The sequence below is a fragment of the Muntiacus reevesi genome, chromosome 1 (assembly GCF_963930625.1).
Source record: "Muntiacus reevesi chromosome 1, mMunRee1.1, whole genome shotgun sequence".
NCBI lineage: Eukaryota > Metazoa > Chordata > Mammalia > Artiodactyla > Cervidae > Muntiacus > Muntiacus reevesi.
The window spans coordinates 257,555,756-257,569,824 of record NC_089249.1 but is presented as its reverse complement, the minus strand read 5'-3'; the positions used below and the strand labels follow the sequence as shown (position 1 = coordinate 257,569,824).

General features: G+C 33.5%; 1 protein-coding gene across 2 annotated transcripts in view; it reads right to left on the bottom strand.

The window, feature by feature from the left end:
* The window catches only part of MSH3 (mutS homolog 3), a 169,375-nt gene that overhangs the window by 72,206 nt on the left and 83,100 nt on the right, over nt 1-14,069 (bottom strand). For both annotated transcript variants that reach the window (XM_065919062.1, XM_065919063.1), the window contains exons 14-16: nt 8,682-8,869; nt 7,626-7,794; nt 1,991-2,055 (exon numbers count right to left, since the gene is read on the bottom strand). In XM_065919062.1, the coding sequence (XP_065775134.1) occupies nt 1,991-2,055; nt 7,626-7,794; nt 8,682-8,869 (422 nt within the window). The remainder of the gene's footprint in view (nt 1-1,990; nt 2,056-7,625; nt 7,795-8,681; nt 8,870-14,069) is intronic.

The window sequence follows — 14,069 nt, the reverse complement described above, 5'->3', positions numbered from 1 at the left end:
TCTGCAGAGGATCCTCCCGACCCAGGGATTGAACCAGGATCTCCTCCACTGCAGGCAGATTCTGTACCATCTGCGTCACCAGGGAAGCCCATAGGCACTGTTGGGAGGATCAGACAGTGCTCAGCAGAGTAATTATGTCACTAGCACTCAATGATTTCCTACAGGAAATCAATCCTGAATATTCATTGGATGGACTGATGCTGAAGCTCCAATACTTTGGACACCTGATGCAAAGAACTGACTCATTAGAAAAGACCCTGATGCTGTGAAAGACTGAAAGCGGAAGGAGAAGGGGATGACAGAGGATGAGATGGTTGGATGACATCACCGACTCGATGGACACGAGTTTGAGCTACTTCTGGCAAGTGGTGATGGACAGGGAAGCCTGGCGAGGTGCAGTTCATGGGGTCGCAAAGAGTCAGACACAACTGAGCAAATCAACTGAACTGAACTCAATGTTAGGAGCCATTCCACTGTGGTAGTGATTACTGCTTATTGATGCTATTACTATGATGGAGACTTTAAGAAAAAAAGGTCAAGGTTGAGTGATAGGTAGGTGATGACAGAGTGTACTCCGATCTCTGTTTGCACACTCACTCCTGTTAACACATGGTCACAATTATCTTTAATTTGGCAAGTTACTGAAAATGAGCCTTTTGCATTCGAAATCTGACTAATGATATTTTAACTTACTCCTGTCAAGGCTCTGGTGGCTAAACAGATTAAAAAATACCTTCCCAACCACATTTATTCATTCGATTTACATCACTGAAATGTTCAAAAGATGCTGGAATTGATTTATGCCTTGCTTATTGCTTTTAAAGTATGTTATCTAGATTTTTATGCAAACATATTATTCATAGCTTTCTCTTCTGACAAAACTCATTTAGTGAGACATTTCAGTGGTTGTTCTAGACAGATTAACACGATTTCTAGTAATTTCTCTTCATAAAGTGTATTACCATTCATTAGCTGTAGTATAGAACAAAAATAGATAAAGGAAAGAGTGCCTGCAGAAGAAGAAAACATTCCCTAAAATCAACAATATCTGAAACTCAATTACAGCTTCTGGTTTAAAAATAAAAGGGTGGTATTAGAGCTAAATAAACCCATGATTATGCTTTCAGGATCCTTTGATAGTGGCCATGGATAACAGGTTTTTTTTTTTATTAAAATAATGAATTAATAATCATTCATACATCATGTCAGAATCATGTCAAAATTTCCTTCCATTCTTAACATATAGTTCCTTCGTACCATCACCAGCTACTAGTCCCTATTCTACTATCTTAGGCAAATGTAACATTTTCATCTCAAGTTGATGCAAACATACTAACAGTAGTAATAAATATTTCAGAAACAGTACCACTCACAAGAGGAAATGAATTTCTCTAAAACCACTTTAATGAGTCACCTCTTAAGGATTAATGCCTAACCAAAAAGAAAAGGCAGAGTCTCATTGTGGTTCTCTAATTTTGTTTCTGATTAATTATTTTCATGAATTCAAGACACAACTTTAAAAAAGAACATGTAAAGAACTAGTATAACTATGTGCCATGGAAAGCTTTAAAAATAAAGAAAGGCAGAGCTCAGTGAGGCAGAAAATGAAATGTCAGCTTCTTAAAAGAAATGTCAGGTACAGCATTCATCAAGAAGTTCAAGCAACCAAATTCATCTTATAATTGAAGGTTCTGCAACTTTCTCTTTCCATGTGTTTAAAGTGTACTCTGAGGTATAAGGATAAAACAGTAATTCACAAAACAAGAAAACAAATACATACAAATAAGATACCCTTTGGACAAAATGTTTAAAAATCAATGATTAAAAGAGTTTAAGATAATTATTTCTCTAATTAAAAGTTCCAGAAGGAAACTGAAGGGCAAGAATTGCTTTTAATGTCAAGGATGTGGTTTTAACAGTCCAGAAGCATGAAGGTAATTTATTATTATAATCCACATGAATAATAAAAAACATGTATTTTTAAACTTACCTTCCAACCTTAACCCAATCAGCTGGTATACAAGATACAGCAGAATTCTTTACTTCAATCATAAACTAAAATAAATATAAATAAAAGTTAGATACTTAAATGATTAGCCATTATATTTTTAAATCTTCCACAAAATTGTGCTGTGATAGTCTATCAAGTATTATTCTAAACATTCAAAATAAACCTAGCACTGTTATTGAGATAGTTCATATATGTCTGTACAACCAAATATTAATCATTAGGGTTTCAATACTTAGGAAAAAGTACAATTTGTACTGAGCAAAAAGGTTGTAATAAAAAATATAACCTGATGATTTAATACCTGTAACACTGTTATGTTCATATTACAAATGGTGATTTTTTTCCTTAATGACCTTTTTCATTCATTTATGCATTTATCTTAAGAATTCTATGACTCAGTAATAAGACTGAACCTCTAAATACATAAAAAAATTTTTTTAATTTTTTAATATTTTATTATTAGACATTATATCAGTTTGAGATATGGCCAATCCCTTATTCTAAACAGAAGAAGGTTTATTATAATAGCTTTTATCCAAGAAACCTAAGTCCTATAAACATATCATCACACAAAGCACTTAACACCTTAGCAATTAAGGAAGGAAGAGATTTCCTCACATGAGTATTTTCTTTAAGTTTTCATTTATATGAACTATTACAGATCCAGCTGTACTCTACAAGCTTTTCTGAAATCAGCCAGGAAGTAAATGAAATCACTACTTCTATCACACCTTCCATTTTTCACATGAGTTATATATAATCTCCTCTTCCTGCTCACATTTCTGTATTATTACAGTGAAATTTAATGTTTCATTTAAATAAAAATATACCTATTTTGTGTGGGATGGGACCCAGAAATTCTGTAGTTGCCATTAATTTTGAGATGACTACAGGAACTTTGTCACATACGTTTTACAACATTTTGGTATTTATAACATGCATATTATTAATAATATCAGCCTGGCTTTTGAGTTTACTTTTCTATTAATAGAAATACTTTAGCTTTTATATTCATTATAATTGGCATCAATGGTTAATTATAAGAATTTTTATCCTTAGCAATGATTTTGCAACTAACGATGTCCTCTTGTATAGAGGAAATTAATACAATTTCAAATCTGACATATCCAGTTAAAGAAAAGAGTTTTAAAAAGTCTCTCCATTGGCTAAAAAAAAGTAACCGAGGGGGAAAAAAATAACAAAGTAAATACACTAATGAGAAAGATAAAATCTCTCTAAGAGTATGCTAAAAAATATTCTGCTTAAATATTTTGAAATCTTCTATGAGAAAACATATTGGTGTTTTTATAAATAATTGCAGGAGGAGGTAAGCCAAAGGCAAAGAGCAAAATTCAGGGCCCCAGTAGACCACTAACATTTGGGAATAATACATATAACACAGAGTTCCACAGAAATTACTGCCTAAATGATAGTGGAAATTTTGAAAAGAAGCTAAAACTGCCTCAATGAGGTCTCTGGGCAGCCAGCTAGAATAGTGTACTTAAGTTATGCACCATAACGATGCAGCACGGCAGCTCTGAATTCAAATCCATGACCTATACACATTACTAACTGCCACTGGTCACACTCCTTTGGAGCACCCTGGGAACAGTTTAGACCAGGGGTCCTCAAGCTTTAGGACCTAATGCCTGATGATCTGAGGTAGGGCTGATGTATTAGTAACAGAAATAAAGTGCACAATAAATGTAATGCACTTGAATCATCCTGAAACCATCACCCACCACCCACTACCCTGGTTTGTGGAAAAACTGTCTTCAACAAAACTGGTCTCTGGTGCCAAAAAGGATGGGAACCGCTGATTTAGACCCTAACTGTTCAATCTGTAAGTATCCAGGGTCTACTCTAAGGACCACAGCTCCTCAAGCAAGCCATTTACAGAGTCAATACTGGATGGAAAACAGAGTGAGGATCAGGAAAGCCACGCGGACCTCCTGTTTGTTAAACTCCTGGGGTCACCTTCCCAGGTGCTGGTCCTGGGTGTCGTCTTGGGTTTCTCCTCAGCATTGTCACCAACTAGCGGTTTTTCTCTGTTTTACACTAGTTATGGGATAGGAAATTTTCTATTTGTTTTCAATGAACACTCTAAGGATGAGCAGACAAGCTTTTTGTTTAGAGACTTTACTGCTAAAGGAAACTAACAAAAATTGGAAGTTAACATGTATTTCAGAAATTTTAGAGAGTTCTCACAGAAACTTTCCTTGCTCTACGGTTTGTGACTTTGTTTCTTAGGTGTTGAGGTGAAAAATTTGTCCAGATTCACTCTAACAATCTCTCATATTCTTCTGCTGGGATCCAGTTCTGTTATGGTTAAACGTCAGATATTGTTACTTAAACTACAGCCCATAAAATCACTGGGATGGAATCATGGTTAAGTTTGCTGAAATTCTTCACTCATTCCAGGAACTGCTCTCTTTTCTCTCCAAGGCCACACTTCACCCATTCCTATTCTCCCTCTTTCTCATAGTTTCTTAAGAATTCACAAATAATTTTTATTTAGATGTAAGATGTAACAGATTACTTTTCATGTCTCAATCATGCTAAGCAGATATCTGGATATGTTGCATGCTGTGAAAATTTATTAATTCACAAATTTATTTTTCTAAAGATGTTCCAATAACATTTATTTCCTAATCAAAACTGTCCCAAATCTAAGTATCACCCCATGCCTATTCCATATCTGATTCAATGTTAAGATATCATTATCTCCACAGAGAAAACATAAGAGACATTATCACAGAAACAATGAGCTATGTAAAGCTATGTAAGTTTCTGCTTTCATTATTTTCTTTCCAGGATTTCTTTCATTCACTATTTTCTAGACCAGTACTGTCAGATGAAGGGGTGACAGTCACTCAGTTGTGTCAAGACTCTTTGCCACCCCATGGACTGTAGCCTGCCAGGCCCCTCTGCCCACGGGATTCTCCGGGCCAGAATACTGAAGTGGGTTGCCATTCCCTTCTTCAGGAATACTGTCAGCGTCAGACACAATAATTCCCCAGAGTCAATAAGGCTTGGTATTCTGAGTGCATAAAAACTGGGAACAAAGTGAAAAAAAGGAATAGTGCAAAAAGTAACACTGGTTTGACAGTTTATTTTTACTAACAAACTCACATACCACACAGGGCTGCCATAACAGGTTTTTTAACATATATGACAAAAGTTATATGTATGGAAATATGCTTTTAGCCAAAACAGAAGGGTATAAAATAAAAAGCACATATATATAATACAAGAGTTTTGCCTCGTAGCTCCTTTACTTTTCAGAGGTAATCATATTTGATGGAGTCTGTTTTACTCCTTTACATCTCTCTAAATTTTGCTGATACCTTCAGTGCAAATATTTAAACAGAATTTGATTATAACGATGCTGGATATTTAGAATTTATTTGATGTTTCAATGAACAGTATCAATAATTCCCAAAAGATGTTACAAAAGTGATTATATAATGAATTACTATAGAGAAGGAAATGGTAACCCACTCCAGTATTCTTGCCTGAAAATTCCATGGATAGAGAAGCCTGACAGGCTACAGTCCATGGGGTCGCAAAGAGTCAGACACAACTGAGCACACATTCGATTCAAATGAAGTACTATTAAAATTTTAGAGATTTAAAAAAAACAACCAAGAATCTATCCTTTTGTTAAAAACTAAATAATTTCTTGCTTCAAACTCACCACCTTAATTTAGTAAAAGTTAAGAATAATTAGATAATTTACCTTCCTTGATAATCCTCTGTAATCCAATTACTTGGTCTCCATGCTGTGCTTTCTCTAAAATGTCAGCACTATACTATCAATGCTAATCTACTATCCCTTATGAATTTCTGATTAGTTTTCCCCATTTTAACTTTAAAACCCCAAGTGAATCTAGGGCTGTCTTCCAAAACCTTATGTTTTATTTTAATCTGAATAGTGCAAGCTCTAAAATGTCTGGATTTTATCAAGTAAAATCTTTGATGTTGATAATCTTTTGTGTTAACACTGTTCATGAGTTGAGTGAAATGACAACATGGTATAAAGATCAGAATCAGGCAGACCTGGGCTGGAAATAAGTTCCAACTTGGGCAGCTTATCTCACTATACTATGCCAAGTCTTAGTTTTCTTTCCTAAAAAACTGGGGGGAAAAAAAACCCTTCTGTGTTGTTACAAGGATTCAGTAACATAAGCAAAGCACTTAGCACCATTTTGAACTTTAACATGTGCACAACAAATGGTAACTATAAGTACTATTATTAAATGAATAATACATGCAAAGTGTTTTATGATTAGAAAGCACTTTCATGCTTTTTAATTCATTTGGTCTTTGCAGTAGTCTCACTTCAGAGGTGACTCTTCCCTGGTCACAGAGCATGTAAGTGGTAGAACTGGCAGCTTTCACCACTATAATACCAGGCAACCACTTTTCTACTACACATTTTCATTAATATATTATGCAACTTTGATGATCTCATTTCCAACAAATAGACCTGAACAGCCGGGTTGAGGTCACTTGTCACTTTGCAAGGTCATAATTATATAGTGAAACCAAGAGATAAAATTAAGTATTTGGTATTTGCCTGTTCAGGGGAGGAGTGAGAATAAGTATACGTATTATGAAATCATTTTTTTGTCATACAGAGTTCTATTTAGAATGCATTATGAAATGTGTATAACATCTTAATTTTAATCTAGAAGACAGGTTGACTTAATAGTCTATTAAATTAATAAACATTTTAATAAAAGTAAAGATTATAATTATAAAGTTTCTTCTTTCAAATAATCATACAAATTAACACTCTTTTGGCTAAATAAAGCAATGCAAATATTTTTTAAAGTGATCTGAAATTAACTTTCTCCCCATTAGAAAAATATCTATTTTTTAAAATTCTGAATAAAATGTTCATCCTATAGAAATTATTCACAACTTTCCTAATTTGCTATTTAAACAAGTAGAGTTTTTCAAATTACTTTAGTTGGAATCTCTGTATTTTATTAAACATAAGATGCAGAAGTAGCAATACATCAAGACTGAGAAACTAATATCAACCTTTAAACAGAAATACACATACCAAAAAAACACATTCTACATAGCACCATAATCTTATGGTGTTTGCTATAGTTTTGTTTTTGTCTTTCTGTTTTTTTAGCAGCTATACTCCTGAACTGAACTGAACTAATACTCCTTCAAATAGAAGCCTTGTCGTTTAATTACTATGTGATCCAATTAGTGTAGGTGGTTCACTCTGTATCAATTATCATCTGCAGACTGGGAGTCAAAGACTAACTTCTCTCTTCTAGAGTAAACGAATTATTTAAAGTTATTATTTACCATAGTCAAGCTTTTCTATAATATAATTTCAATAGATAATACTAAAACACATGTAACACTAAGATCCATGATTTTATCAAGAAACTAAAATAAATAAGCAAACAAAATACTGCCATTAAAAGAAAGTTCTTATCAAACAAGGTATTACAATATATTTCCAAAGATAAAACAGAAAATCTGAAAAGAAAAAACTTTCATCCTATCATCAAATATTTATTCACACTTTAAAATAGCTTTTCCAATTGAGGAAAATTAATGTAAAAGAAAAGTATTTCAATATTACCTCCTGTCCTGATACAGTCACATATTGTGCAGAAGGATTTTTTAGTATTTTTCGTATTTCTTGCAAATGTGTTTGGATCTTGTGGGTAACGTCTTGAATTTCATCCTTCCTCTTCTTTATTAAAGGGAAGTCAGAAAGATCTTTGAATAATTCAGTTTTATCTCCAATCCTAAAAAAATGAAAAAATGCAAATATACATACTTAAGCATATTATTTATACTAATTATCAATTATTTTTCAAAACATAATGAAAGGGACTTCCCTGGTGGTCTTCTGGCTAAGACTCCATGCTCCCAATGCAGGGGGTCCAGTGCTCGATCCCTGATCAGGGAGCTAGATCCCACAAGCTTCAACTAAAAGAGCCTGATTGCCACAACTAAGACCCAACACGGCCAAATAAATAAATATTTTTTTAAAAACATACTGAAAGACCAAAGGGTGGAACGTCAGGAGAACAAGATTCTAATCCCAGCTCTTCCACTAAATATTTATGGGTAAGTTTCTTAATTTCTTTGAAGACAGATGAAATTACACTAACATCACTTTCATTTTAGAAGTTCATGATTGTCATGATGAAACCAAGAGATGAAATTCAACATTTGTTGTATATTCAGAAAATAATGAAAATACTGTCAAATCTTTTTTCCTATACATAAAGTTCTTTATGGGATAAAATGTAAAATGACTACCCCCTAAAGGATAACTTTACTTCTGCAGTTTCTACACATAAAGCAGACCATCTCTGGCTATCTAGCAAATAAGCACAAGATGCCGTCTGCCATCTACTTCTGGATTAATAAACCGCTACTACTTGCTCAGCCTGGGCTTCATCATCTGATACCTGAAGAAATACCATATTTGTTCTGTATGATGGAACTGCCTAAACGCTAAGGGTTATTTCCAGTTGTAATACAGAGCCTTTAGTATTCAATCACATTTCTACTTTTATATGCAACTTCCACTATTAATTCTAACGGAAGCTTAAGTATCCACATATCAAATGGTAAATTTGTACTTTCACTACTAGAAAGGAAGAACTAAGGGTCTGCTACTTACTTGGCAGCTTGCTCATTGAGTATCTTCAAGAAATGCTCCACTGGACTGAGGAGTTCAGGAATTTCTAAAATAAACATCTGGAGCAACTCTGACTCAACATGGGAATTCACAGCAGGTATCAGTGCTTGAAATTCTGACTTCAAGTGATACAGGGTTTTGACAATCAGGAAGAACTCTTGCGTAGAACACTAAAAAGAGAAAAATTTTTTACCTAAATAGCATAAGATACATGAAAATGAGATTCTGTTAATGGTCTTTTTAAAGTTAGAATAAAAGAACATTTTAATTTATTGTATAAATGAGTTCATTGAAATAAAGTATTGTTGATATGTCCTAAATGTTAAATCAACAGTTTAAGTACTTTATAAGGTAAAGCTATAAAGAAAATTTGAGGCAAGGATAGGAAAACCAATACTTGTTCAGTATTTTTTCATTTTAAAATATGATGATCACATAACAAAAATACAGTAAACAATGTCACAAATAAAAAGAATAATTCTGGGGAAAATCTACAAAATATTTAAGAGATAAAGGTCAAAATTCTTTCAAGTGTAATGAGATTTTACAAATTGACATGGAAAAGATGAATAATTCAAAGAACAGTGGCTAAATGAACTGAATAAACTCATAGGAAAAAAATGTCCAATAAGCACATAATTAACCTCATGTATAATTAGGACAAGCAGGTTAAAATGACAAGATAGCATTTTTCACTTGTCAGATGTCAAAGATTTAAAAGTATGATAAGAGCCAAGTCACACTGAGTATGAAAAATGACACTTTTATATACTATTAGTAGAGGTATAACCTTCCTGAAGAGCAATTTGGCATATATTTACACTACAAAGTATAATACCCTTTGACTACACAACTCCATTTTAAAGAATTTTAAAATATTTTTTTCACAAGTAGTTTAAAAAAAGTTTGTATCTGAATATTTATAGTAGTAGTTTTGGTAATAATATTAAAAAGATGAATAAAAAACAAATACCCAGAAATTGAGATATTCATTCAGTGTACAACTATAAGACAGTTAAAATACTAACACATCTGTAAATACTAATGTACAGATAATATTGAACTCCATAATTCAACATACTAAATGTACATAGGATATTTTTTACACTATATACCATATATGTATTTTACACAAAAAAATTTCATTTGTGATTCTTTAAATTATATATAGTTCAAGTATAATTTAACTTTCTCTAGTTACCTCTGGATACTGGATATGCCAAAGGGTGGTAAAGGAAGACTTTTTACTCTTTATTTTATACTCCTGTATACTGTTGTAATTTTGTAACATGAGTGTGAATAATTTATATAATTTATATAATTTATATATAATTTTGGAGCTTTGGATACAAAAAGTGGGCTAAACAAGTGCATCTAATTTCACTCTGTCCTGAAGCTATAGTCCAAGATTGTCTTAAAAGACATGAAACTTTAAGAATAATTAGGAGAAAAAGCAACAGCAATAATCTCTTGGAAGCTACAAAGTAAACAGACTAACAGTAATTTGACTTTGAAGACTCTTAGGTATTTGAGTCTTAAGCTGGCCATGAGGAAAACTAGGACTCAACTTGAGTTACACCCAGAATCCTAAGACTCAGGAATTGGGGGCACAAATTATCTTTGAAAGTGGAAACTGGGGATTTGGGAATGGAGAAAACAATTGGCTGAAAGTGACATGCAGCAATTAAATCCTTCAATCCCCTATTCCTCTTCATGTCACTAAAGGGCCACCATTCTCCTACTCTACAAAGAGTGTAGTGGACCCTTGAACAATGTGGACGTTAGGAGTGCTGACCCTCCACACAGTCAAAGCTCTGAATAGAACCCTACAGTCAGCCCTCCATACCTGTGTTTCTCTATCCATGGATTCAACCAAGCATGGGTCACATAGTACTGTAGTACATATTTACTGAAACAATCTACTGTAAGGGGACTTGCACAATTCAAAATCACATTGTTCAAGGGTCAACTGTAGTCTTAGTCCCTGGAGAAGGTAAAACATAGGTATCTGAATCAGCTTCAGGCACCGTGGAGGATGAGAGTACCACCAAAAGCAAAGGATTAAAAGAATGATTCCAAACTGAACGCTGAGATTCCCAGCTGTCCCCACCAGTCAGAAAGCTGAAAGAGTCCCTGAGGAGTCTCACAAGCCCAAGAAAAAATTATGAAGACAGCATATAGCAGGAATTCTCCCCATAAATGGACCACCAAGTTCACACAACAGCTCACCTCATAAGCTGCAAGTCACATCCAACTACACAGAGCTTACTACCAGTGTTTTATTTCCTATTCTTTAAAAATGATCAGACAGACTAAAAATTCCAACATGAAATGCAAACACTAAAATAAACAACTAATTAATCAACCAACAAATACCAGAAGGAATGGAACCTATACAGGTAGAAGAAAATGTTAACAACATCCTCAGTTAAACAGAGAATATTGAAATAAATAGGGAATCATGAATTAAGAATGGTATGCTACTATTTTAAAAGAAACATTCAGAGAACAAGAAAACAACCCTAAAACTGTATAAATTAAACTATGATAGTAGAAATGAAAAATTTAACAAAAGAGGCAGAAAATCAAGGTAATAAAATTTCCAAGAAGGTAAAGCAAAAGGGTAAAGAGATAGGTAACATAGAAGAAAGATCAATAATCAGTCCAGAAGATAAGAACTCAAATAATAAAGCTATAAAAGGAGATAAATTTTCAAAAAAATAATTTAGAGGTATATCATATATATACAATGAAATAGTACTTAACATTAAAAAATATGAAATAATGCCACTTTGCAGCAACATAGATGGATCTAGAGACTATCATACTAAGTGAAGTAAGTCAGAAACAGAAAGACAAATACCATATGATATCACTTTTATGTGGAATCTAAAATATGACACAAATGAACTTTTCTATGAAATAAAAACAGACTCATTGAGGTAGAGAACAGATTTGTGGTTGCTAAGGAGGAGGGGGCCTGAAAAAGGGATGGATTGGAGTTTGGGATTAGCAGATGGAAACTATTATATGTAGAATGGATAAAAAACAAGGTCCTACTGTATAGCACAGGGATTATAGTCAATATCCCGTGATCAACCATAAAGGAAAAGAAGATATAAAAAAAAGAATGTTAGTATATATACAACTGAATCACCTTTCTGTACAGCAGAAATTAACATAACATTGTAAATCAACTATACTTCAATAAAAAATAATAATTTTAAATTTAGAATTACAGATCCAAACTTTAAATAATAATTCAGAAAAATTTCCCAGAACTTGGTTGCCAGATTGAAAAGATCCAATACAATGAATTAAAACAGAATCAAATCACAGCTGATCATCATGAAATTTTAAAACATTAGAGACAAAAGACACAATCTTCCATTTATAGAAGGAGAGAAAAAAGAACCACAGCAACAAAAAAATGTCACACAAAGAATTGGGAACCAGTATGACTTCAGACTGATTAAAAAAAATAGTAGAAGTTGTCGAAAAAGACAACACAAAATTCTAAAGGAAAATAATTCACAACCTAGAATTTTATACTCAAACTACCAATCAAATGTGAGAGCAAAACAAAGACATTGCCAGGCATCAGTGTTTCAAAACTCACTCCTAATACCCTTTCTCAGGATGCTTCCAGAGAATGTACCCCACCAAAATGAAGGAATGAACCAAGGGGAAGTCATGAAATACAGAAAACAGAAGATCCAATTCAAGGGAAGTAAAGGGAATCTAAAAAGATAGCTATTCAACAGGTATAGCAGGCAAGAAGTCCAGGTTGGATCAGATAGGAAGGCTCAAGAACATGAAATCAACAGAATATTTGATGAAAATGAATACCTTGAGATGAGAGGACAATGCAAGTTTAAGTTAATGGTAAGTACACATCATAAATAGTATATATATGTGTGTATATATATATATATAAAATGGATGAATGCTTAGAACATATTTAGAAAGATAATTACTTATATAAGAAATGAAGAAAACTATGAACGAAAAAAAAAAAAAAGAAGCTAGGTTCAACTGAACAAATGGTGAGTTCAGAATGTATCATAAAGCACCTCATCTCCAGAAAGGCCGTGGCTCACTGGGAAAGACACATACAGGAAACTGCATTGTTTGTATAAATATGGAGCCTAGAAATAATTTATAGCCTAGAATTGACCTCGAGTCACTTAATGGTATATTCTAATAAAAGCAAAGGGCAAAAAATAAACATTTTCAATAGAATTTCTCAATAATAATCTCATAATTATTGCAATTTGATAAGCAAAAAAAAAAAAAAAAGGAATTGGTTGTTCATACTTAGATATGATATCAAATTTAAGTGAGCAACAGAAACAAGGTGAAAGCCAAAAGTGCTTGCAACCAAGTCCTAAGTGCCCAGGCCAGGCTGCTCTCAAATTTCTTAAGCAAAATGACTCAGTGGAGTCACAAGAAAGCTGAGAATAAGGGTAAAACAGTTTGCTCTTTAAGTCAGTCATGTTCAACCCCATTTCTGGCAGCAGGCTTCTCTGTGAAGAGCTTGAGAACACACACGCAAGTGCAGAGGCAGATCATCACAGGACTGGAAGAACCCCAACCTAAGCTCCACACGGAAAACATGGAGTTGGGCTTCTAGCAGTCTAGCTAAGAAATTAACTATAAAACCTACAAAAGTCTGAAATCTTCTCCTTTCAACATTTACTAAGTGCTACACCCTTAGCGACTATGTATCCTTTTCTTACAAAAGTTATTATACTTATTGAGCAGTTAATGTGAACTCCCATCACTAGCACTATTTTCTAAGATTTAAGTCTGAAGTCTTACTATCAAAAGAAATGTTTATTTTATTTCAGAGTCGGCCCACTTGGTATCCTCTATTATTATCACCATAAAAATACCTATCTGTGCCTACCCCACGGCACTTTCCACAGAGCCAGATGGCCTAAGCCTACCACTTCCACAACATCCAAACAGCGTTCCTTAACATTTTCTGAATTTCACAAAATTGGCACAATCTGTACCCAGGATATCACTCACCATTTGGTGCATACAGCAGAAACTTATTTAGAGTAATCTAATGATAAAGAATAGACATGTGTTTGATGGTATGTTCCAAGAGCCAGCTAACTAATCTATAAAAATGTGGTTTAAAGCATTCAGACTTCCTAAAGTTGGTCTATACCAAATCATTTCTGATCTTTGCTTTTCAAATCAATCTTTAGACATATTCTTGTACAAATACTAAAACAGCAATAAAGGAACAATTTCTGAGTGAGTCACAAGCTTCATCAGTATAAGCTGAAAGTCTAAAAAGTCATTCCTGTTCTACATATTGGTTACTTTTATAAGAAACTAGATTCTATTCTGTATGAT